The 22,448-nt window shown below is 61.7% G+C and overlaps 2 protein-coding genes across 3 annotated transcripts; one reads left to right on the forward strand and one right to left on the reverse strand.

Moving 5' to 3' along the window:
* The first annotated feature begins 5,106 nt into the window (after positions 1-5,106).
* TALDO1 (transaldolase 1) lies at positions 5,107-13,936 on the forward strand. Its single transcript, XM_053899278.1, has 8 exons — positions 5,107-5,249; positions 8,211-8,334; positions 9,930-10,037; positions 10,252-10,383; positions 12,816-12,991; positions 13,089-13,286; positions 13,443-13,588; positions 13,744-13,936. Exons 1-8 carry the CDS (start codon positions 5,153-5,155, stop codon positions 13,774-13,776), a joined length of 1,014 nt encoding a protein of 337 aa, XP_053755253.1. The 5' UTR covers positions 5,107-5,152; the 3' UTR covers positions 13,777-13,936.
* A 1,291-nt stretch (positions 13,937-15,227) lies between these two features.
* Positions 15,228-21,627, reverse strand: GATD1 (glutamine amidotransferase class 1 domain containing 1). Of its 2 annotated transcripts, XM_053899279.1 has the most exons (8): positions 21,496-21,627; positions 19,746-19,822; positions 19,133-19,238; positions 18,850-18,957; positions 18,081-18,175; positions 17,152-17,245; positions 16,894-17,005; positions 15,228-16,803 (listed from the first exon to the last, which is right to left on the reverse strand). In XM_053899279.1, exons 1-8 carry the CDS (start codon positions 21,557-21,559, stop codon positions 16,797-16,799), a joined length of 663 nt encoding a protein of 220 aa, XP_053755254.1. In that variant the 5' UTR covers positions 21,560-21,627; the 3' UTR covers positions 15,228-16,796. The 2 variants fall into 2 exon arrangements, with proteins under 2 accessions (XP_053755254.1, XP_053755255.1); XM_053899280.1 differs by lacking the exon at positions 15,228-16,803 and having other exon boundaries at positions 16,890-17,005.
* Between the last annotated feature and the right edge of the window lie 821 nt (positions 21,628-22,448).

Here is a 22,448-nt window from a genome sequence, read left to right on the forward strand (position 1 = left end):
CCGGGTCCATCCACGCTCCCCCCAGCGATGCTCCCACACCCAGTGCCTCTCCAGGCTAACCCCAGACCTGCGCTCTAGACCTCTAACCCTCCTGCTGCTCCCCTCGCACCTAAACCAGAGGGTGCCCCTGCCCCCCCCACCCTTGACCTGCTCGCCCCCCCCCCCCCCGCCACCTTCCCGCACAGCCAGCTCTACCAGCAGAGCTCTGCTTGCGGCCTCACCCACTGTCCCTGCCCCTGGGAAAAGCGGTGGCCCCTCCCCCCCCCCCCCCCCCCCCCCAGCGTCAGTCTGACATGACACAGGGGCCCGGAGAGATCCTGTATTTTTTTTGACATTTATTTATTGATTTTTGAGACAGAGCTGGAGCACCAGCAGGGGAGGGGCAGAGAGAGAGGGAGGCAGAGGATCCCAAGCAGCTCTGAGCTGTCAGCAGAGAGCCCGATGCGGGGCTGGAACCCACAAACCGGGAGATCATGACCTGAGCCGAAGTCAGACTCTCAACCCACTGAGCCACCCAGGAGCCCCTAGATAGATCCTTTAAAACCTAAGTCCTGGGGTGCCTGACTGGTTCAGTCAGTGGAGCATGTGACTCTTGATCTTGGGGTCGTGAGTTTGAGCCCCACCTGGGGTGTAGAGATTACCTAAATAAATAAAACTCCAAAATAAATAAAAAGATAAAACCCAAGTCCTACCCCATATCCCCCCCCCCCCCCCCCCGCTGCCAATGCCCTGTGCTCCAAGCCCTCCGGGCTCTGACCCAGGTCCCTGTGGAGGGCGGGCTGGTCTGCGATGCCCTGCTTGGCTCTCCTCCAGGCCCTGGAGCCTTTACTCCGAGGCCAGCTTCTCAGCAAGGCCTCCCTGATGCCTGTCCCTGCTCTGCACAGACCAGTGGCCTCTGCCCCACGGGCTTCCTGGTCCCCACGCCCAGTCAGCCCGCGTGGCAGATCCGCTGTGCTCCCTCTCAGCGCCCAGAGTGAGCTCAGCTCTTGCTGAAAGAGAGGACTCGGGACACTGCGTGAGGCGCCGTTTCACACGCACGGAGGCCTATTCTGAAGCCGCCGTGGGCAACCCGGCCCGCGGCTCCTGGTATGTGGCTGCACGGCGTCGGCATCCATTCAGCCGCCCCTCTTCCTTCCTGCCACGGGCCCTGGGGCTGTCCTGGTCTGGCCGCAGTCTGGGGCCCCTCCCACGAATGCCAGGCTGTGTGGACCGTCCACTACTTCCAAGGCCTGCGGTGAGGCTGGACCTCCCAGGCCGGCCCCCCGCCCACTGACCCGGCCTGATCTGTCCCCAGGGCTCCGTACACCAGGCACCTGGGTAGAGGTGCCGGCGAGGCTCCTGGGGGTCCCCTGCAGCCCGAGCGAGATGGCCCTGGGTGTCATCCCTGTCTTCTGGTGCACAGGCCTGCTGGCTCAGGGCTTCGGGGTATCCTGGGGAGGGCTGAGCCAGGGCGGGCTGAGGCACAGGGGCCGGGCCCCTGGCGCCCACCCTAGCCCTCCTGGATGGGGCCACAGCTGGCCAGCAGGCCTCCAGACGTTCCCCCAGACCCCCCAAGCTCCCCTCCTCACCCTCTGCTTCTATAGCTCTGAGGCTTTGGCTTCACCCCTTCAACCCCTCCGCCAAAACTTCCATTTCAAACTCTGGCCCTTTAAGGCTACTGTCTGGGCTTCTGTCAGAACATCCGTGTGGCAATATAGTGACTTATGGGTCCCTCTGGGTTCTAGCCGCGCCCCCCCTTCCTGAAGGATACACACACTGGGATCATGGAGTTGGCAGCAAGGGAGCAAATACACCTTCACCGCCACTGTCCTTGCTCTTGGCCTCCCGCCAGGGGCACCATTGACTTTTCTGGGGCAGGGATCCAGCTGTCCAGGCCCAGCATCGTCTGCCTTTCCGGGGGGATGGCTGGCCCAGAGAGCGGCCCAATTATCTGTGGGAAGGGAGGCCTGAGGTGCCCCTGGGAAGGCGTCCCCTGATGATTGTAAATGTCGGGTGATGATTCCAGGTGTTTTTTTTTTCTTTTTTTTTTTTTAATTTTTTTTTAACGTTTATTTACTTTTGAGACAGAGAGAGACAGAGCATGAACGGGGGAGGGTCAGAGAGAGGGAGACACAGAATCCAAAACAGGCTCCAGGCTCCGAGCTGTCAGCACAGAGCCTGATGCGGGGCTCGAACTCACGGACTGTGAGATGGTGACCTGAGGCGAAGTCGGCCGCTCAACCGACTGAGCCACCCAGGCGCCCCTGATTCCAGGTTTTTAGTTGCAAAGTGGGATGACCATATTGAGGACAAAGGTCTACAGACCTACCTTCCTAAATGCGGGCGTGTGGTGAACACAGCAGCAAGGGGCGAGGCTCCCGGGGCTTCCGGAAGGCACAGCCCCTTCCGTGCAAGGCTGGAGGAAACAGTCCCCGCCTTCCCTGAGTCAGTGCGATTAAGCAGGTGCAAAGTCCACGGACCCTTCCCTCCTCTGCCCTGGCAGTCAGGCAGCCTCTGAGAGCGACTGAGGGCTAGGCCCCTCGGGATGTCCTCCCCTCTTGCTGACCCAGCGCCTCGTTCTGCATCTGCAAAAAGGGCCCGTGAGAGCTCCCGCCTCTGGGGAATTGCACCAGGGGTTGGACCCGCACGCACACCCATCTCGTTCTCACCCCGCAGGCAGTAAACCGTGCCCAGCGTCTCGCCGGCCTCGGCCAAGGGAGGGCGAGCGCCAGCACAAGGACAGCCAGGGCGAGGTCTCCACAGGCGAACCAGCCGGTCCTTCCCCCGGAGCCGCAGATCGCCTTCGCCCCCCGCCTTCTGCCTCCCAGGCCACAACGCGGGGGCACAGGCCCTACACCGCCACCCACACCTTACTGACACGGCACCCGTTTTTCTGCATCTGCGAGACTGTCCCCTCTAGGCCGTCACATTCAGAACCAGCGGGCAGCTGCCAAACAGGGGCTGTTTCTGATGGTTCGTATTTTGTTTTGTTGTAATTGTCTTTTTTTTTTTTTTTTTTTTTTTGGTCTTACTTGATACAGTGAAGTGCACATTTCAAAGTGTTTTGACAAATGTCTCCACCGAGTGTCCGCTGCCCCTTAAAGATCCAGGGCTGAGGTTCTCAGACGCTCACATGCCGGGGAAGCGTCCTCGCTGCCCCACGGCTCCTGGCTCGGTGGGTCTGGGCGGGGAGAGAACGGACATGTCGCGAGTTCCTGGGACCTGTTGCCACTCACCTGCCCACACTCCTAAGCATCTGGGGCGAGTATTTCTATCGCACCAGAAAGCTCCCCTGTGGCCCTTCTGGTCAGCTCCAGCCTCCCCCAGAGGCAGCCCGCCTGTCCGTGAACTTCACACACTGGAATCCTTGGCATGCGTCCCTCGGTGTCTGGCTCCTTTCAGGCAGCACAGTGCTCCTGAGGGTCGTGCGGGGGCACTGCCGGGGTCACCAGCCCTTCCTGTCGTCGCAGGGTAGCGTTTCCCTGCATGGGGCCACCAGCCTGTCCTCTTCTCCTGCTGATGGATGTTGGGTTGTTTCCAGTTTGGGGCTGGAATAAAGCTTCTATGATTATCTGTGTGCAGCTTGTTGCGTGGACGTGTTTTTATCTGAGGAGCAGAAGGGCTGGTTCACGTGGTCAGTAGGTGCTGAATTTCATACAAGAAACCACAAAACTCTTCTCCCAAAAGTTCATTCTCACCATGGTACATTCCAGAGTTCCACTCCTCCACGGCCTCCCCCGCGCTGGGGATTGCTGGCCTTTGGGTATTTTTGCCATTTGAGTAAGAGATTGGACATATTTCCCTGTGGTTTTAATTTAACCAGCTTCTTTTGTGGCGTGTCTTTCCTATTTTTGTATTTCCATGACGAGTGGAAGGTTCTTTCAACAAAGATTGACCAAGTCGAGAAAAATGACCCCTGACCTCTACCTCATAACATGCACAAAATCAGTCCGAGATTCATCAAAGACTAACACGAAAGCCAGGGGCTCCTGGGTGGCTCATTCAGTTGAGCGTGACTTCAGCTCGCGTCACGATCTTGCAGTTTGCGGGTTCAAGCCCTGCGCTGTTCTCTGCACCGACAGTGTGGAGCCTGCTTGGGATTTTATCTTTCTCCCTCTCTCTCTGCCCTCCCCTGCTCATGCTCTCTCTCTCTCTCTCTCTCAAAAAATAAATAAACGTAAAAAAACACAAACTAATATGAAAGTCAAACTAAAACATCCCTAAAAGAAACCATCGGAAAGTGTTTTTGTCACTTGGAAGTAAGCAAAGATATTTTTAGAGAAGATACAAAAAAGCACTTACCATAAAATTAAAAATTGTTATGTTGAATTTCATTAAAATTTAAAATTTCTCATTAAAAACTCTGTGAAGAAAAAATGAAAAGATAAGCCACGGACTTGGAGGAAACACCTACAATACATACACATCTGACAAAAAACTTGGTCCAGAATGAAGAACCACATAGCAATTAAGAGAGAGAGAAGGGCGCCTGGGTGGCTCAGTCGGTTAGGCATCTGACTTCGGCGCTGGTCATGATCTCATGGTTCGTGAGATCGAGCCCGGCGGCGGGCTCTGTGCTGACAGCTTAGGGCCTGGAACCTGCTTCGGATTCTGTGTCTCCCTCTCTCTCTGCCCCTCCCCCACTCACACCCTGTCTCTCTTTCCTTCAAAAATAAATAAACATTAAGAAAAAGAGAGAGAGAGAAACAACCTATATGAAACCAGCAGTTATATGCTTCCTGCGACAGATTTCATGGATAGTGCCTTTGGGACACTTTCTGAACTTCATGTTCCTTATCTGGGACAGATTCCCAGAACCAAAGGCAAGGAAGGGCTCTGGATCTGTGCAGGAGAGGATGAATCCACAGGGCCCTAGTCTCCAGCCGGCTCCTTCCCAGGCAATGAGCACGTCTGTCTTGGGAGTGAGGGCCTGGAGGGGGCGCCGGGCCAGGCTGAGGGCGGGAGGTGCATCCCGGACGCCTGCAGCCCCACGAAGACTGGGGGACGGGGGCACAGGGCCGCTCTAACCGGGGCGGGGCTTCGTCGCCCGGGCGGGGCTTCGCCCTGCGGCGGAGGCGCCCTCGGCCCCGCCTTCCCGCGCCGCTCTCCGATTGGCCGGCGCGGAGGGGCTCCCGGGGCATTGTGGGCCGCCGCGCTCCGCCGCCGCTTCGCCATGTCGGGCTCCCCCGTAAAGCGGCAGAGGATGGAGAGCGCGCTGGAGCAGCTCAAGCAGTTCACCACCGTGGTGGCCGACACGGGCGACTTCCACGGTGAGGCGCGCTGACCGGCCGTGCTGGGGGCGGGTGTTCGTGGACGCGGAGAGCCGGCGGGGCCCGGGGTGGGGGGGGCGGGGGGGCGAGGCGGCCGGGGAATCAGGGTCCTGAGGGGGGCGCGGGCCCGGGATCGGGGGGTCCCGAAGCGGGGAGGGCCGGTGCGGGTAGGGGAGGAGGGAGCGCGGGGGCTGAGGGGAGCGGGTGAAGAGCGCAGCAGGCTGGGGTGGGCAGGGGGCCCCCTCCGAGCTGTTGGGAACCCCGGGAGGGCTTTCCGAGGCTTTATGCTGCGGAAGAGGTTCAAGGAGGACCTGGAACTGGTTTCCACCTGGACCCCTTGCCCACGAGGTGCAGGTTTATTCGGCACAGGTTGACCTACTGAGCAGGAACTTGAGTCAGTTCTGGGCCCAGAAAGACCAGCTTTTTGCAATCTCCTGTTGCACATCTTCCCACCCCGCCGGGGACAGCCGTAGCCGCAGGTGACTGTCAGTGGCAGGGTGTCCCCCTGGGTGGACATCCACAGCCTGGGGCCGCGGCACTGCGTGGGTAAAGCTCAGTGCTCCTAGGAAAGCAAAGGTTGTCCTGCTGTTAAAATTTAGATTTTCCGGAGTTAGACTTGTGCTCACCGGGGAGAACCAGGGACACACAGACGGGTGGAGGGAAGGGCGATACCGTTAATCCCTAGCGCTCCGTGCCCAGCCTAACAAACAAGATTTTCAGGAAAATTGTGAAACGCTCATGGGATGAGTGTTGTGGGGCACACAATACAGAGTGACTTCCTTTCTTTTCTGCTTTCTCATGGTGGCTTGACAAACAGGCCTTAATTCCTCTTTGGCAACTCTGAGTAAGAGGGTTGTTTATCTAGGAGAGTGAACGCGCACATTTGGCTGCCCCCTTTTTTTTTTTTTAATGTTTATTTATTTATTTTTGAGAGAGAGAGAAAATGTGGGGGAGCAGAGAGAGTGAGCGACACAAAATCCGAAGCAGGCTCCACAGTGTCAGCCCAGAGCCTGACACGGGGCTGGAACTCCCGAACCGTGATATCACCACCTGAGCTGAAATCAAGATTTGGGCACTTATTGAATGAACCTGCTTGGAATTCTCTGTCTCCTCAAGAATAATAAAAAAAAAAAAAAAAAAGAAAGAAATATCTAGGGGTGCCTGGGTGGTTCAGGCAGTTAAGTGTCCAACTTTGGCTCAGGTCATGATCCCGCAGTTTGTGAGTTCGAGCCCCGCGTCGGGCTCTCTGCTGACAGGTTGGAGCCTGGAGCCTGCTTGGGATTCTGGGTCTCCCTCTCTCTCTGCCCCTCCCCTGCTCATGCTCGGTCTCTCTCAAAAATGAATAAACATTAACAATTAAAACAAAATCTAAACCCAAGTGTTGACATATTTTTTTAATGTTTATTTTTGAGAGAGAGAGAGAAAGCACAAGTGGGGGAAGGGCAGAGAGAGAGGGAGACACAGAATCCGAAGGGGGCCCCGGGCTCCGCACTGTCAGCACAGAGCCTGATGCGGGGCTCGAACCCACGAACTGTGAGATCATGACCTGAGCTGAAGTCAGATGCTTAACCACTGAGCCACCCAAGTGCCCGTCATTTTTTATTTTGAACAAATGTGCATTAGTTAATAACGTATAAACATTACATAGTTGTCAATTGAGTATCCGGTTTTGTGGTCATTTTGTGAAGTGACCTTGGCAGGAGTTGGGGGTGGGGTGGGTCATACACCTCTTTGAAAATACAGTCAAAGCCATGGATGCTCTTTACTGAACAATGCCCCTGCCCCCCAGTTTCACATTCGGTTTAAGTCCCCCGGACCCTGAAGCCCACATGTTGACTCAAGATAAGTATTGGTTTTGTTCTTAAGTTTGCTGAAAGTCAGGCTTCTCAAGACCTAATTTTATGTAACAAAAGGCACCATTTCAGTGCATTCCTCCGTGGATTTTGACACACCTGCATAAACACCACTCCAGAGCACTTCTTATTATTTTGAAATATAGACTCCCAGGAAGTTGTGAAATTAGCCCATAGAATCCCATGTATACTTCGCCCGCTGTCCGCCAGAGGTGACATTATATGTGACCGTGGGTGTGCTGTTAGAAGCAGGAACTTGGTGCCAGCACGGTGGCAGGCGTGGCTCGGTGTTCACCAGCTTGAAACCTGAAAGGGGGTGGGGAGCAGCACTGCCCACAGTGAGTGATAACACGCGTAGACTCTTGTGCCCCCGGACAGTTAGAACACAGACGTCCCTTGGGCCCCCGAGAGCTGCCCCCCTTCCCCGTTCCTGGAAGCCCCCAATCCGTTCTCCGTCTCTGTACTCTTGCCATCAAAGGGCACTTTGAAAATACTACTTTTCAGTCACGCAGTCAGTTTACCGCCCCAGCTAACCCTCCAGAGGTGAGCAGCGTGATGCAGGGGGCGGTGGGGCGGGGTGGGGGGTGGGCGGTGGTGGCGGTGGCTGTCGGCCGGCCCTGCTCGTCCACACTCTGCCCTGACAGTGTCGGGTCGGTGAGGCTCCGGGTTCAGCCTCCTTGGTCTCTCCTCGTTCCTGGCTTGGTTACTAAGAACAAGCTAGGGTGAAAAAAGAAAGGAGAGTGGAACGAAGGCAAGTGGTCTTGAATGTAACCGCGTGCTGTCACTCGCTGACTTGCCCGCGTGCCTGCTGGCCCCGGTGTGGCAGCAGGAAGTGCCTTTCCAGCTTCTTCCAGCGCCTCCCGGCCTCCCTTGCGCCTCAGCGGTGAACCAGCCCTCACAGGAGCACATTTCTATTTGATCTCTGGCCTTAATCTTGGTTGTTGTTTTGTTATTGTGCAAACCGCCACCCCTTGCCCAGCCTTCCGGGACAGGGAAGGAATGTGTGCGAAGTGCGACTCTGTGTCCGTGTCTGGGGGACTCGTGGAGGACTGGGGGGGAGGAGCGAGCACCCCACCGACTCTCCTACTCTCCTTGATCTTTTCCCTAGCCATCGATGAGTACAAGCCCCAGGACGCCACCACCAACCCCTCCCTGATCCTGGCCGCGGCACAGATGCCCGCCTACGAGGGGCTGCTGGACGAGGCCATCGCCTACGGCAAGAAGCTGGGCGGGTGAGCTCAGGGCCCCAACCGCATCTTAGTTCTTGAGCCTCTCAGACTCTGGAAGCTGGGTTTTTTATGTTTGTTTTTATCAACTTTCTCAGAGTGTAATTTACATGGAGGAAACTGCAGCCATAGGAAGTGTCCGGTTCAATGAATGTCGTTTACCGGAGCGTGTACCCTCTGTAAACTCCCCAGTTAAGGCGCAGCACCCCGAAAGTCCCTCCCTCCCCTCTTGTGGCGAGTCTCCCGGCCCCGGCAATCACCGACCTGCCTTCTGTCATTTTATTATCTCTTAACAGCTTTACTAGAGAAAGACTCGCCAAGCGCACAGCTCCGTGTGTTCTGATAAATGTATTCAGTGGTGCAGCCGTCCCCACAATCCGGTCCTGGAGTACGTGAACCTCCTAGAACGTTCCCTGGTGCCCATCTACCATCTGTCCCTGCTCCTCCCCCTCCACGTACCCCTTCCTGATGTCACTTTAAGTTTTCATCAGGGTGACCGTGCACAGCCGAGGGAGTGCCTGGGGGACGCGCGGGTCGGGGCGGCGTGCGGGCGTGGTGTGTGCCCTGCCCTCCACCAGGGACGGCCCCCGCCTCAGCCAGCTGCCTGTCCCTTCTCTTGCTCTTTCACCTCGCTGTGTCCCCAAGGCCTCGGTGCTCCTGGCATTGGGTGACCGGGTGGTGCTCTTAGCGATCCCTGTGTCCAGCCACCCCACGGGCCCTCGCCCGCAATGCACGGGCTGGAGATTTTCCCGTGTGCGCCGGGCTGGCGAGGACCCCCGGACGGGGGGCCGTCTTGGAAACCACTGCGCTCCGCACTCGCCTGCCCAGGCCACTGCAAGGGGACGGAGGAGGTTATTTTCGTCAGGTGCCACAAGGTGCAGGGACTCCGTTTGGAACGATGGAAGTTCCGCAGGCAGACGGTAGCGTTGGCCCGAGCTGAGCTCTTAATTTTTTAATTTTTTTTTTTTTCAACGTTTTTTATTTATTTTTGGGACAGAGAGAGACAGAGCATGAACGGGGGAGGGGCAGAGAGAGATGGAGACACAGAATCGGAAACAGGCTCCAGGCTCCGAGCCATCAGCTCAGAGCCTGACGCGGGGCTCGAACCCACAGACCGCGAGATCGTGACCTGGCTGAAGTCGGACGCTTAACCGACTGCGCCACCCAGGCGCCCCATCGAGCTGAGCTCTTAGACGCGGTCATGGTGGTGACTGTTATGCTGTGTGTGTTTTACCATAGTTCAGGGGGGAACAGTGTGTGTTGTTTTCTTGGGGTTTTCTGGTTTAAGAGAAGGAAGATGAGGGGCGCCTGGGGGGGGGTTAGTCGGTTAAGCATCCGACTCCTGATTTCAGCTCAGGTGGTGATCTCATGGTTCTTGAGATCAAGCCCCGCGTAGGGCTCTGTGCTGACCGTGCGGAGCCTGCTTGAGATTCTCTCTGTGCCCCTCCCCCCGTTCCTGCTCTCTCTCTTTCTCTCTCTCAAAATACATAAATAAACATTAGAAAAAGAGGGAGAAGATGAGGGAAAGGAATTTGTTTTGTAGAATCCCGTGCCCTTAAAACTAACAAGCTTTTGACCTAATTTTTTCCCTTGAATTTTAGGTCACAGGAGGAACAGATTAAAAACGCTATGGATAAGCTTTTTGTGTTGTTCGGAGCAGAAATATTGAAGAAGGTTCCGGGCCGTGTATCCACAGAAGTGGATGCCAGGTGAGGACTCGGGTGGACGGGCTCGGGGGTCCGTAGACCCGCGTGGCGCCGCAGCCTCGCTCGGTGAGGAGCGCGGGGCGGTGCCCCCTGTCCAGCGACTGGTGTCCAGCCTGTGTTCTGCGTAGGCCCCTGGAGGGGTGTGAGGGTGAGCCGGGCTCCAGGCTGGTCCTTCTCGGTGGGTGTCGTGAGGCGAGGCCGCTCCTTGTTGTCCTAGGTTGTCCTTCGACAAGGACGCCATGGTGGCCCGTGCCAGGCGCCTCATCGAGCTCTACCAGGAGGCCGGGATCAGCAAGGACCAGGTCCTTATAAAGCTGTCGTCCACCTGGGAAGGGATTCAGGCCGGAAAGTAAGTACCCCTGCGAGGGGGCTTCTGCAGCAGGTTCCCGGGTGGGCGCCGCGTGGGGGGCCCTCCTCCCGGTGGCGGGGTGCGGGGTGGCCGCGTCCAGAGAGGCGCGAGGCCTGTGTGAGGCCCCAGGCTCCCGTCCTCCCGCCGGCACCACCTGTAAAGAGCCGACTGGTTGTCGTCCCAGGTGTGCTGAGCTGCCCCGAGCGGTCCCTGCCCGGAGGCCACCGACACCTGAGCCTCCGTGCCAGCGAGGGCGTCTCACGCACGATGGGATGTGGGTTTTCTGGGCCCCTTAACACCTGCGGCCACTCACCCACTTTCTGTCTCTCTGGCTTTGCCTGTTCCGCGTGTCTCACGTCAACAGAATCACAGAACACGTGACCTTTTGTGTCTGGCTTCCCTCACGTGGCAGGTGTCGAGGTTCACCCAAGTGGCAGCGTGTGTCCGGGCTGTGTCCCTGTTAAGGCTAATGCTCCCTTGTATCTACACCGCATTTTGTGTGTCCGCCTTTGGGGCCGTCACGGGTGATGCTGCCTTGAACGTCCGTGTCCAGGTTTGGGCACGTGGCGTACGTCTTGGGGACACGCTCATGGGGGTAGGGTTGCCACGTCGTGCCGCCCCTCAGCGCGGTCCTGGCCGTGTCCCACTGGCTGTGCCGTCTGCGGCCATAGTTTTTCCTCCTTTACTTTGATACTTGTCATTTCTGTCAGCAGTGTTTGGAAAATCTTTTGAGAACCCTAGAAATTATTCTTGACCCCGAGTCAGTTGGTCCCGCTCACCACATCCCTTTCCCGAGCCCTCCGCGGCTCGTTGCTCCCGCAAGTGTCCCGAGTCCTTGGGCAGCACGGCCAGGCCGGAAAGAAAGTGCCATTAACATGGACACGTACAGGCAGCTGCACATCCCAGGGTCCTGGGCACCGCCTCCGACACTCACTCATGCAGACTGAGATCCGGGTCAGGATGGGGCTGAGATGTGTCCCAGCCACTTCTGTTTTGTTTTGTTTTGTTTTGTTTTAATGTTTTTATTTATTCTTGAGACAGAGACAGAGCACAAGCGGGGGAGGGGCAGAGAGAGAGGGAGACACAGAATCCGAAGCAGGCTCCAGGCTGTCCGCATAGAGCCTGACGTGGGGCTCGAACCCACAAACCACGAGATCATCACCTGGGCCAGTCAGACCCGGAACCGACTGAGCTAGCGAGGTGCCCCGTGTCCGAGCCGCTTCTGAGGCCACATCCGCATGGTGCCACGAGGTTGCAAACCTCCCCGAGCAGCATGGTCAGCACGTGGGCGCCTGGGCTAAGTAAGCGGAGCCCGGGGCCGTGCCCGATGGCAGGTGGTGCGCCGCACGCAAGGCTGGGCGGCGCCCGTGCGCAGTCCTCGTGGTCGCTGGAAACTTGCTGTGCAGACGGAGCCCTGTCCAGATCAGACCAGAGTCCTCTTGAGGATTAGCTGCGTCGACTGTGTCTTTCGCTGCCAAATCGGGCTTGTTTCTTCTGCACTCTCTTTCACCATCTCAGGGTTAGATGGAACAGTCCTGTCCTTCGTGCGTCCCCTGCTCAGGGACTGTTTCCCCACAGTGTCTGTCTCCTGTCTCACACTTTGATAAAGCCACCTTCCCAGAGCGCCCCACCGGCCGCTTCCGAAAACACCTCCACTTAGGTCGGACCCGCGCAGCTGCCGGGTGTCATCGAGGTGGTGGTCGTAGGAGGGCCTGGCCTCGAGCGCGGCACCTCCCGTGGGCCGGCCTGAGCTGCGGGTGCCCGCGCCGGGAACACGTATGGCTGTGCCACGCACGAGACGTGGTAGAGGCTGGCCGCCCACCGCCACCCCGTCCTCGCTCTCCGCAGCCATACTTCTCGAACGCTGCCATGGAGGCCACTTGGAAGCTGTCCCTTGGGGTAGAAATGTGCCTAGAGGGGCCTGAGCACAGGCTCGGCCGTCCCAGCTCACTCCGCAGCGCGTGGCAGAGTGGGCATTGCCCTATCTCAGGGTCAACCCCAGCACGTCCTGGTGGGTGGTGACGCAGGGAGGCTGCAGGATGCGGGGAGGGGGTGGGGGACAGAGGGCGGGATGGTACCGTGGTCAGGTGAGTCCGCGGGGTCTGGCCCCGGCCAGCTCTGGGAGGTGGCGTGGGACTGGGGTCCCAGGTGCAGATGTGCGTGTCTGGGCCGGGAGGCCCACTCTGGCTCCCAGGGGGCCTGTCTTGCCTTTTCTCTCTGTTTTGAAATGTGGGTTTGACGAAAATCCCAGTCACCCATCACCCACTGGCCAGGGAGAGCCCGGGTGACTGTGGCAGATGTGGGTGCCGTGGGGCGGGGGGGGGGGGGCCGCCCCGATCCCGCCTGTCCCCTGAGTGAATCGCGAGCCTCTTTCCAGGTCACGCGGGTTCCCAGGGCCCCCCGGCCTGGCTCACCCCGCCCTGTCCCCTCAGGGAGCTGGAAGAGCAGCACGGCATCCACTGCAACATGACGCTGCTCTTCTCCTTTGCCCAGGCCGTGGCCTGCGCCGAGGCGGGGGTGACGCTCATCTCCCCCTTCGTGGGGCGCATCCTCGACTGGCACGTGGCCAACACAGACAAGAAGGCCTACGAGCCCCTGGAGGACCCCGGTGAGGGGCGCGGCGGGGCGCAGGGTCGGGGGGTGGCGGCTCTGGGCGGCGCTGTCGGCGGGGAGGCCGCTCAGGAACCCGGTGTGTGTCACCGCAGGAGTGAAGAGCGTCACCAAGATCTACAACTACTACAAGAAGTTTGGCTACAAGACCATCGTCATGGGCGCCTCCTTCCGCAACACCGGCGAGATCAAGGCGCTGGCGGGCTGTGACTTCCTCACCATCTCGCCCAAGCTGCTGGGGGAGCTGCTCAAGGACAACAGCAAGCTGGCACCCATGCTGTCGGCCAAGGCGGGTAAGGCCGCCTCACCCTGGTCACCGCGGGGCGGGTGCAGCCCGGGGGCGCGGACCGCGTCCCACCTGTGTCTGGAGCCCAAGGGCCTGGGGCCTGAGGGGGGCACGGGGGGGGGGGGGGGGCGCAGAAGGCCCTGGGTGATGCCCGTGCTCCCAGCCCAGGCGAGCGACCTGGAGAAGGTGCACCTGGATGAGAAGGCCTTCCGCTGGCTGCACAACGAAGACCAGATGGCCGTGGAGAAGCTCTCGGACGGCATCCGCAAGTTTGCCGCCGACGCCGTGAAGCTGGAGCGGGTGCTGATGGTGAGCGCCCCCGGGCTCGAGCCGGGCAGGGCCGGGGCCTCCCCTGGGGACTCGGGGGTGTCGGCTCCTCTGGCGGCCCCGGCAGAGGGGCCGCTTCCTTCCGGTCCCCAAGGCCTTTCCTGGCACCTGTCACGCTTTTCCCTCTCCCTCCCTAGGAACGCATGTTCGGCGCAGAGAACGGAAAGTAGCCCTGAGTAGTGCCCGAGGCCGGAGTGCGGATCTGCACCACCTGAGGGGGCGAGTGATAGGCCTGGCGATGAATGAATTGTGCATTTTTTACCGGTTGGAGCCCGGATGGATCCTAGATTCTGTGTCAAATTTTGCCTAACTCATTAAAGCGATCACTTTTCTTGTGCTCCGTTCCTGACTCGCCGCAGCCCCTCCCCCCAGCACCGCTGCCCCTTTGGCTACAACCGCCTCTGGCTACAACCGGAGTCCAGCCGGGGTGATGCAGTTACAGGCCCTCCCCTGGGCCTGGAGCCTGTGCCGAGTGCGGCTGGAGCCAGGGGGCGGGAGCACCCAGGGGCGTCCCTGCTGCTTTGGTTCCCGTGTGGGTGCCACCCGGGGGGACGGTTGGGTATGTGCCGGCTGTTACCTCCGAGCCCCGAGTGCCCAGCGTGGCGTGGCTTCGGATGGACACGTCCACTGGCGCACCACCTACTACACCGGGAAGGGCTTGTTGGGGGCAGTGACGGGGGCCCCCGGGGTAGCCCCTCTGTCCCACCAGAAGAGGCACAGGAGGCTGGGCGAGGCTGCCCAGAAGAGGTCACGTTAGGGTCACAGGCTACCCATCTGCCCTCCAGGTAGGGAGGGTTCCAGCTGACAATTCTGGGTCTGTGCAGGTGAAGACGGGGGTCAGGGACAGACCTGAGACACAGCCCTGGGTCCCACTAAGGGCCAGCAGGGAGGCCGGTGCCCCCTTCTCCCTGGGAGCGCCCACCAAGTGCACAAAGCTGTTCCCCACAGCTTTCTAGAGATGCCCAGGCCCCCCCAACTTCCTGCTGGGGCCAGAGCATCAGGGCGTGGTGTTGGTTCCAGAATGGCTACCTTGCCAAGGGTGGGCTTCTGGGCACAGGGCCCCCACGGTGGGCTGCATCACCTCAGGTACACGAGCCTGGCCCCAGCTGGCCCAGCCTCTGCTGAGAACCACCTTAGGGTGTGCAGGGAGCAGGCAGGTCACAGCAGGGGGGGCTGCTGGGTGTCTGACTGGCGGCTTTGTACCTGAGGCTCATCGAGGCCTCGGCTGACAGGCAGGCTGGGGCCAGGCCTTCCTCTCCAAGCTGGTCAACAGGCTGCACCCTAGGACTTGGAATCTGCCCCCGATCCCGACCCCGGGCCTCAGGTCTGTGTGACCGGGTACGATCAACACGCATTGAGCCCACCCACTCACCCACATGTACGGGCTGGTGACATTAGTACTTAGACCCTGCAGACCACGGAGCTCCGAAACGCCGCCCCCACCCCGAAAGGTTTCCTGTTCCTTCGACCCAGCCTCCCACCCACAGTCCATGGGTTCAAGCCCCGTGCCAGGCGCTGTGCTGATGGCATGGAACCTGCTTAGAGTCTGTCTCCCTCTTTCTCTGCACCTTCCCCATTCGCACTCACTCTCAAAATAAACTTAAAAAAAATACACGGGTCGTGGAAACTACAATTTGTTTTACGTTTGTTATTGTCACTAATGCTGCTACAGACGCTTACGCGTTGTTCCCGTAGGTCGTTTCCTGCAGGCGGACGTCAGGGTCTGTTTTAAAGCCCTAGGCATGTGGGGGCATCCCAGAGCAGCAGGCCGCCCACACCCACACCCTGCCCCTTCCGAGGGGGCCCGCATTTCTCGAAGCCTGGAGGCACCCCCAGCCCCACACCCTGACCTGGCAAAGCCAGGGCCGAGCCACAGCGGCTGCCCAGGAAGCAGCTGTGTGGGGCGCTCGGCAGGGCCCGCCGGCACCCTGATCTGACACTCAGAAGCAAAACCATCACTAGCTCTCTGTAGATGGTACAGATGATACCCACGAGGCGTGATCTTTAAGAAACCTGCGGTGATCCGTGCAGGCAGAGTAGGACCAAGGCCCCTGGGTGCGGGTGGCCAGCCCGCAGTGGGCACAGAGCAGGGCGACAGCGGTGTCAGGAGCTCCTGGTCCAGTGCTCCCAGCAAACACCCGAAGCGGAGGGGGCGTGCGAGCATCTCAGAGTGATCTGCGGCACTGGAAGGAGCGGCCTGAGACCCAGGGATGCCTTGCTTCCTTGCTCCTCCTTTGTTCCAAGGGGCTGGGTGCAGAGCTGGGCCCAGACGGGGAGGGGCCGGCGGAAGGTGGGACCCACAAGAAGGCCCGGGCGGCTCCTGGAGGTCCCACCGTGGGCCGCAGCCTGGGCCAGGCACCCCGAGGAGACCACAGGGTGATCCGGACGCACCGGGAAGGGGCCTCCCCAGCAAAGGCCTGCGGGGTCCTGGATGGTGCGGACCGACCGCCGCCCCAGACCCAGGTCGACCACACGCACAGCCTCCCGCCCGGTAGGGCCTGTGCCGCTGTCACTTCTACTCACAAGCAGAGGTGCAGCTGCAAGCCTGGAGGCCGCCCGGCAGCAGCGCCGTGGGCCAGCAGTACCGCTCTGAAGACGCAAAAGCACGTTTCCCTCAGGAGCGTGGTGACACCTGCCCCTAGGTCCACCCTGGCCTGGCGCAGTGCCGCCATCACAATCCGAAACCACACACCAGGCAAGGATTACAATTAGGGCGGCTCCTTCAGCACCCGCCGGTCCGGGGGCGTTCTGGGGGCCGGGAGCTAGCACAGCCCCCCAACACCCACAGCGGTGGAGGCAGCAGCCTAGGCACCGTCACCACACAAAATGGGATCCCGGTGCCCTGGCGAGGCTCAGCCTGGGCGGACGGGGACAGGCAAGGGCGAGAGACCCGGCGCCCAGGAAGACCAGGGGGCGCCGAGACCCCACACCAGGACCCCACGGCTGACTCAGACCCGCTCTGCGCATTACGCTCCCTTGGAATTCTCAGAGACCACCTATCGCCCTCAGCTCTCCCTCTGCTCCAAAGAAAACGCCCCTCAGGGCTCAGTCCCGGAGGCCCCCAACAATCCCACAGGGTCAGGCAGGGGCCGGGAAAGTCGCTCTCAGGGGCGGTGGCGGAGGCAGGGTCCCCGGAGGCCTGAGGTGGCAGCGTCCACTGGCAGGCTGGCTGGCTCTGCGGGAAGCCATGTCACTTCCTGCAGGACAGGTCAGGTCAGGGGTCAGGCTCCGGCAAAGGGCCTGCCAGGAGCCAGGAGCCCGCACCCCCCTGCCCCACGGCCCCTCACCGGCTGCCGCACAGGAAGAGCAGATTCTGCACAGCCGGGACGGTGGAGCTGGCGTTCTGGCCCGTGACGAGGTGGCGGTCCAGCACCACGTGCACAGCGTCAGGCTCGCTGGCTGCAGGGGCCCCAAGAGCGTGGCCTCAGGCAGTGCCCGCGCCAGGCTCGCCCCCCTCTCCCCTCGCAGGGGCCTGGGGAGGACTTGGCCTGGGCCTCCCCCAGGGCTCAGCCGCAGCTGCGGCCCCCGGCCCCCACCCAGCTCACCACTGAAGCTGGCGCCCACGTCCTTCACGAAGTCCTCTACGATGAGGGGCAGGCGGGCAAAGCCAGGCGCCCTGACGAGCTCGTACACAGAGGGCTGCGGAGGGAGGGGGGAGGGGGTTCCCACCCCGGGGTCAGGAAGGTCCAAATCAAGCAGGGACGCCGGGGCTGGGGCTGTGCGCCGCTGCCCCAGGGGGTCCGCCCTCCCGCCGCAGGTGCTCAGACAACAAAACCATCGGGCCGCCCCTGAGCCAGTGAAGGAGCTGGGCTGGGCGAGCAGCCTCAGGGCTGAGACCCTCGGTAGCAACGGTAGCAACGGGCAGAGTCCAGGGACAGGGTGGTGGGTACAGCCGCCCCAGGGCCGCGGGGGCACACAGTGAGATGCCCCTGCGGCTCTCCCCCCTCCCAACCTCGGCCGCACCACTGGCCAGGCCGGTCCCATGCAGACCCAAGTGGTCGGGCCGCAGTCCTCGAGGTCTGGACCCTCCCTCCAGTCTCCTGTCTGACCAGACCCTCTCCCTCACTCCTGGACACGAAAGGTGCCGTGCACTTGACAAGGACAAAAGCAAGGTCTTGACCTGACCCCTGCTCCTTCCCCGGCATCCCAAAGTCACCCCCCCACCACACACACACACACACACACACACACACACACACACACACACACACACTAAGAGCCCCACCCTGTGCTCCCCTCCCCTCGTCCAGAGCCTGTGCCTGTGCCCTGGGGCCATCTCGGAGGGCAGCAGGGGAGGGGTGAGGAGGGGCAAGCAAGCAGCACCACTGCCTGGGGCCGGAAACCCATGATCCTGGGCTGGGCACATGACTGTCACCCTTGCCAGAGGACAGTCCCCGTGCTTCCAAGCACGTATGCGGGCCTCTGAAGCCTTCTCCGGCTTGGGACCTGGGACCCTCCCTTGCACCACACTCACCCCCGTGACGCTGTAGCCCTGGAACACCCACGACCGGTCCTCATTGGTGGCGCAGCAGAGGGCGGCGACGCCGTGACCAACAGCGCAGATGGGCTCTGGAAGCAGGGGCGGGGCCTGAGGCCGACACCCGCCGGGGCCCCTGCCCCTCTCCCCACACCTCCCAGCTCAGAGCTCCCTCCACCTATGGGGCTCGACGGGCCCAGTGACCAAACCGCAGGTGGGGAAGCTGGAGCGCATTCCCACGGTGGCAGCGGCGGCCGGGAACGACCGCTCTCTGTCCAGACCACACTGGACACAGGCGGCCCTGTTCCCACTGACAAAGGTCGCTGTGTGGAGCCCTGGGTCTCTGTCTGTTGGTCCCTAATGAGCATCCTGTCCCCATCCCTGTCAGGTCTGGGCAGCGTGCCACATCTCCACAGAACAGCCTTTCTCCTCGCCCTGCTGGCCTCCAGCCCTGAACCCCGTGACGAACAAAGCCGGCAGGTCGCCCACCCGCCTCAGAGCGAGTTGGGGGAAACAGCCACCAGCCCCCACGGAGGCCAGGAAGAGGTCACACACAGGGGGAGCGACCGAGGGGCACGTGGTGGGGGGCACAGGGAGGGGCGCCCCACCGCGTGTGTGTGCACCTGTGCGTGCAAGCACGTGCGCCCTCATGGTCAGTCAGAGGCTCTCTGCGTCTGCCCTGTCTGCCCCCCCAAACCATCCCCACTGGCCTCTCCCGGCCGTTGGTGCCGCCCCACGCACATCCCCAGTCCCAGGGGTCACCTACTGCTCTCTGAGCGGAAGTGCTGGAGGATGCGGGCCAGGGACCCGCTGCTGGCCAGGTCGGCCAGGGCCCCGGGACAGCTGGGAATCAGGAGGGCGTGGTACCGGGCACCTGGGGGGAGACCACGGCAGTTCGGTCACAGACAGCGAGGACGCGGGCGGCTCGGTCATGGCGCTCCGCGGCAAGTGCGTCAGAAACAGAAGCAAGGGAGCACTCTGGAGGCCACGAACCCCCCCGGGATCCCGCACCTCGAGCCCCCAAGGTTCTGGCCCCCGGGGCCCCTCACCATCAATGGACTCCAGCTTGGCGGGACTCGCGTAGGCCTTGAGGCGGAAATCCTGCACCCAGCGGGCGTTGCTGTCGTTAACGTCCACGAAGTCTATGGTCCTCCCCTGCAGGAGCACCGAGAGGCAGACACCCCACTGTCGGTTCACAGGGACTTCAGAGGCTGACGGGAGCTCGGGGACAAAGGCACCGACAGCCCAGCCCCTCACCCCTCCTCGCCGCACCCCCCCAGCCACCCCTTGCTGGCCCTCGTCTCCCACCCATAAGGTGGCAGCAACTGTCCCACTGGGGACGACAACGGAAACATGCCAAGTGACAGACACTCGAGGCATCGCTGTGACCCCTAAAGCCCACGCCACAGAAAACTGGAGAACCGGTGAAGGTCCATACCACCCTCGCGCACGTGTGCAGGCGCTGACCTACGACAAAAGGTCTCCCGCACCACAGTGGGGCCAGAGCTTGACGATGCCACCAAGGTCCGAGTCCTCAGCCCGGCCACCTCTCTCGGGGTCACGTCAACCTGAGGCTCCCTGCTCCTCCCTGAGACAAACAGCACTCCCCCGGCCTCACCCCCAAAAAGGTAGGAGCCCGTCCGTGCGTCTGGCTGGACTCACCCCAGGGGTGGCCACCTGCAGGTTGAAGGCGGCGCCAGCCAACGTGAAGCAGTGCAGGAAGGACTGGGCGGACACACCTGCAAGGTGAACACGGCTCTCAAAAGGCCACGAGGCTCTGGGGGCAGCACGAGGGGCAGCAGGGCACACACTCCCAGCTCCAGCCTGGAGTCTTCTCCTGGTCCCCCACCCCAATGGAGGACCCCCTCTCACAGCCCCAGCCCACAGGCCCCGCCCCCAAAGGACAGGCTGTCTCCCTGGCCCGGCTACTAAAGGCCTTTCAGAAGGCAAACCCAAGTGCAAACCCAAGGGCATCGACTGAGCCCACCCCCCACTCCCCCTACATTCAGCCAGGGAGAGGCAACACTGAGCAAGCCCTATGTCCTGGGGGGTGGGCAAAGGTCAGCGGGACCCTCTTCACTCCCCTCGGGCAGGCCTCGCCCTCACTGAAGGACACTTGGCTCCCGGACCCTGCCCCCATCCCCAGTGCTGCTCACAGCCCTCTTCTGTCCACGTCTGGCCCACAAGATTCCTGGCTGCTGGGGCTGGAGCTATCTGCTTCTAAACAGGATTGGTGTGCACCCTTCCACCTTTACCCCAATCCCCGACCCCACCCCTAAACCTCTTCTCTATCTTTATTCGTCCTTTTGTACTAATACGTATCGAGCAGAGTGCACGCGCTGAGCAAAGACAGTACCCACAAATCATCCCCCAGACTTTGCCTGGTTGTGCTCTCAGTTCCTTGAACACTGCTTCACCCCAGGGCCTCCTCAAGGGACTCTGGCCGGAACCCTCATCCTGCCTACAGTGCCTCGTGGCCTGGTCAGAGCTGTGCCCCCACCCCACGTCCTCAACATCCCTTCCGCACCGCACAGCCAAGCTGGCCCAACGCCTCCTCACCCTCATCCACTCCAACCAGCCACCTTTGGTTGTACCCCCCAACCTGCCACTCCAGGACCGACCCCGTTCCCCGTGGCTCCTCCCACCCTCAGTGTGGGCACAGCGCTCAGGGCCCCTGGGGCTCAGCACACAGTGACTCCACGACCTGCAATCCTCTCCCTCACCCTCTTGCGCCTCTAGAATACAAGGAGACCAGGCTCCAGAGCCAGACCCCAGGTCCCAACCCTGGGTCGCCACCTCCCCCACCACGTGACCAAGGGCTCATCACTTCCCTCCGACAAAGGAAGCACAGATGCTCGGTACAGTCAGCTGCCTCCCCGCCCGTCGGTTCGTTCCTTCCCTGCTGGCCCTGAGCGAGAATCTGCACGGAATCGCAGACCCACCAGCCCCGCTGTCCTGCTCGAGCCCCACGCCGGCCCCTCCTGGTGCCTTCACCACCTGGCGGGTCTGAGGGTTCTCTGCCCCCGCACATTTCCGGCCCCCAGAACCAAACTTCTCCAACCCCTCACCCTCCTGGGTGTGCGCAGGGCCAGCCAGCAGACAGGCGGGCACAGGCTCATGACCCACCTGCTCCGGAAGGCCCCGGCCCCCGGACCTGCCGCCCCCGCACTCGGCCCTTCAGAAACCCCCCGCCCCTCCCCACGCTGAGGCCTGCCCGCCCCCGAGGCGGCACTTGCGGGCGCCAGCCCGGGACCCGCTCTCTTCCCACAGAAACGCCGGGGCGCGGGGCCCCCCTGCGGTCAGCCAGCGCCCCCGCGCCCGGGACACTGGCGACGCTCCCTCTCCACGGCGGGGCTTCCACCTGCCTCCCCGCCGGCGCCGCTGGGCGCCCGCCCGCCCTCGCGAGCCTCACCCTCGGCGGCGCCGCTGGCCACCAGCAGGCAGGCGGGCCGGCTCTGCAGCCGCTCGGACGCCATGGGTTCGGCCGGGGCCGGTGCGGCCTGCGCGTGCGTGAAGTGTACGTGCGTGTGTGCGCGCGCGGTCCGGGATCGCCGGTCACGTGTCGCGGCGCTTCGCTGCGGGGCCAATGCGGCGCCAGGCTCACGCGCCGTGCCTCCTCCCTCCCGGCCCCGCCCCCCAGCGCGCGTCAGGGGCGGAGTCCGCCCCGTGCGACTGCGCCCTAGGCCCGAGCCCCCTCCAGCTCCGTGAGCGGGGCGGAGGGCGTCCGGGGGCTCAGACCTCGGCCCCAGAGCGCGGGCTGACTTCCCGGCGGGACGCCTCAGCGGCCCCGAGCACACCCCTGGCCCGGCCCCTGGACACAGTCAGGAGCACGGTGCCTCCCTCGTCCCTTGGGGCAGGAGCGTGAACCGGGAGAGAAGACCCCTGCCTGTGGACGGAGGTCTGCGCTCCGTGGACGTGGGTCCCTCCCTGTGGACGAAGACCCCTCCCTGTACATCAAGGTCTCTCCTCGTTGATGGAGGTCCCTCCCTGTAGGCGAAGGTCCCCCTCCCCCTCCCCCCCCCCCCCCCCCCAGCGGACCAGGGTCCCTTCCCGTGGATGATGGTCGCTGCCTCGTGGATTTGGACATTTAATACTTGGTCACTGAGACTGAAGACATAACGTGGAATGCCAGGGGCAAAGCGCCCTGCCCAGTGGGGCTCATGTCTTGGGGGTGAGGGCTGGGATATGGATTCATAGAAGGTGACATTCGTTTGTTAGTGAGAAGAGCAGTGGAGTGGGCAGGCTAACGGGGAGAGGGGGTGGGGGCCGGGGTGGGAGCTCAGATGGGTAATAGGGGGGCACATCTGAGGAGCTGGATGAACCGCTCACCTGGGGCACGGAGGGTGGGCCTGGTGAGGGCAGGGT

The sequence above is a fragment of the Panthera pardus genome, unplaced genomic scaffold (genome assembly GCF_024362965.1).
Source record: "Panthera pardus isolate Hobbes unplaced genomic scaffold, ASM2436296v1 HiC_scaffold_12, whole genome shotgun sequence".
Lineage (NCBI taxonomy): Eukaryota > Metazoa > Chordata > Mammalia > Carnivora > Felidae > Panthera > Panthera pardus.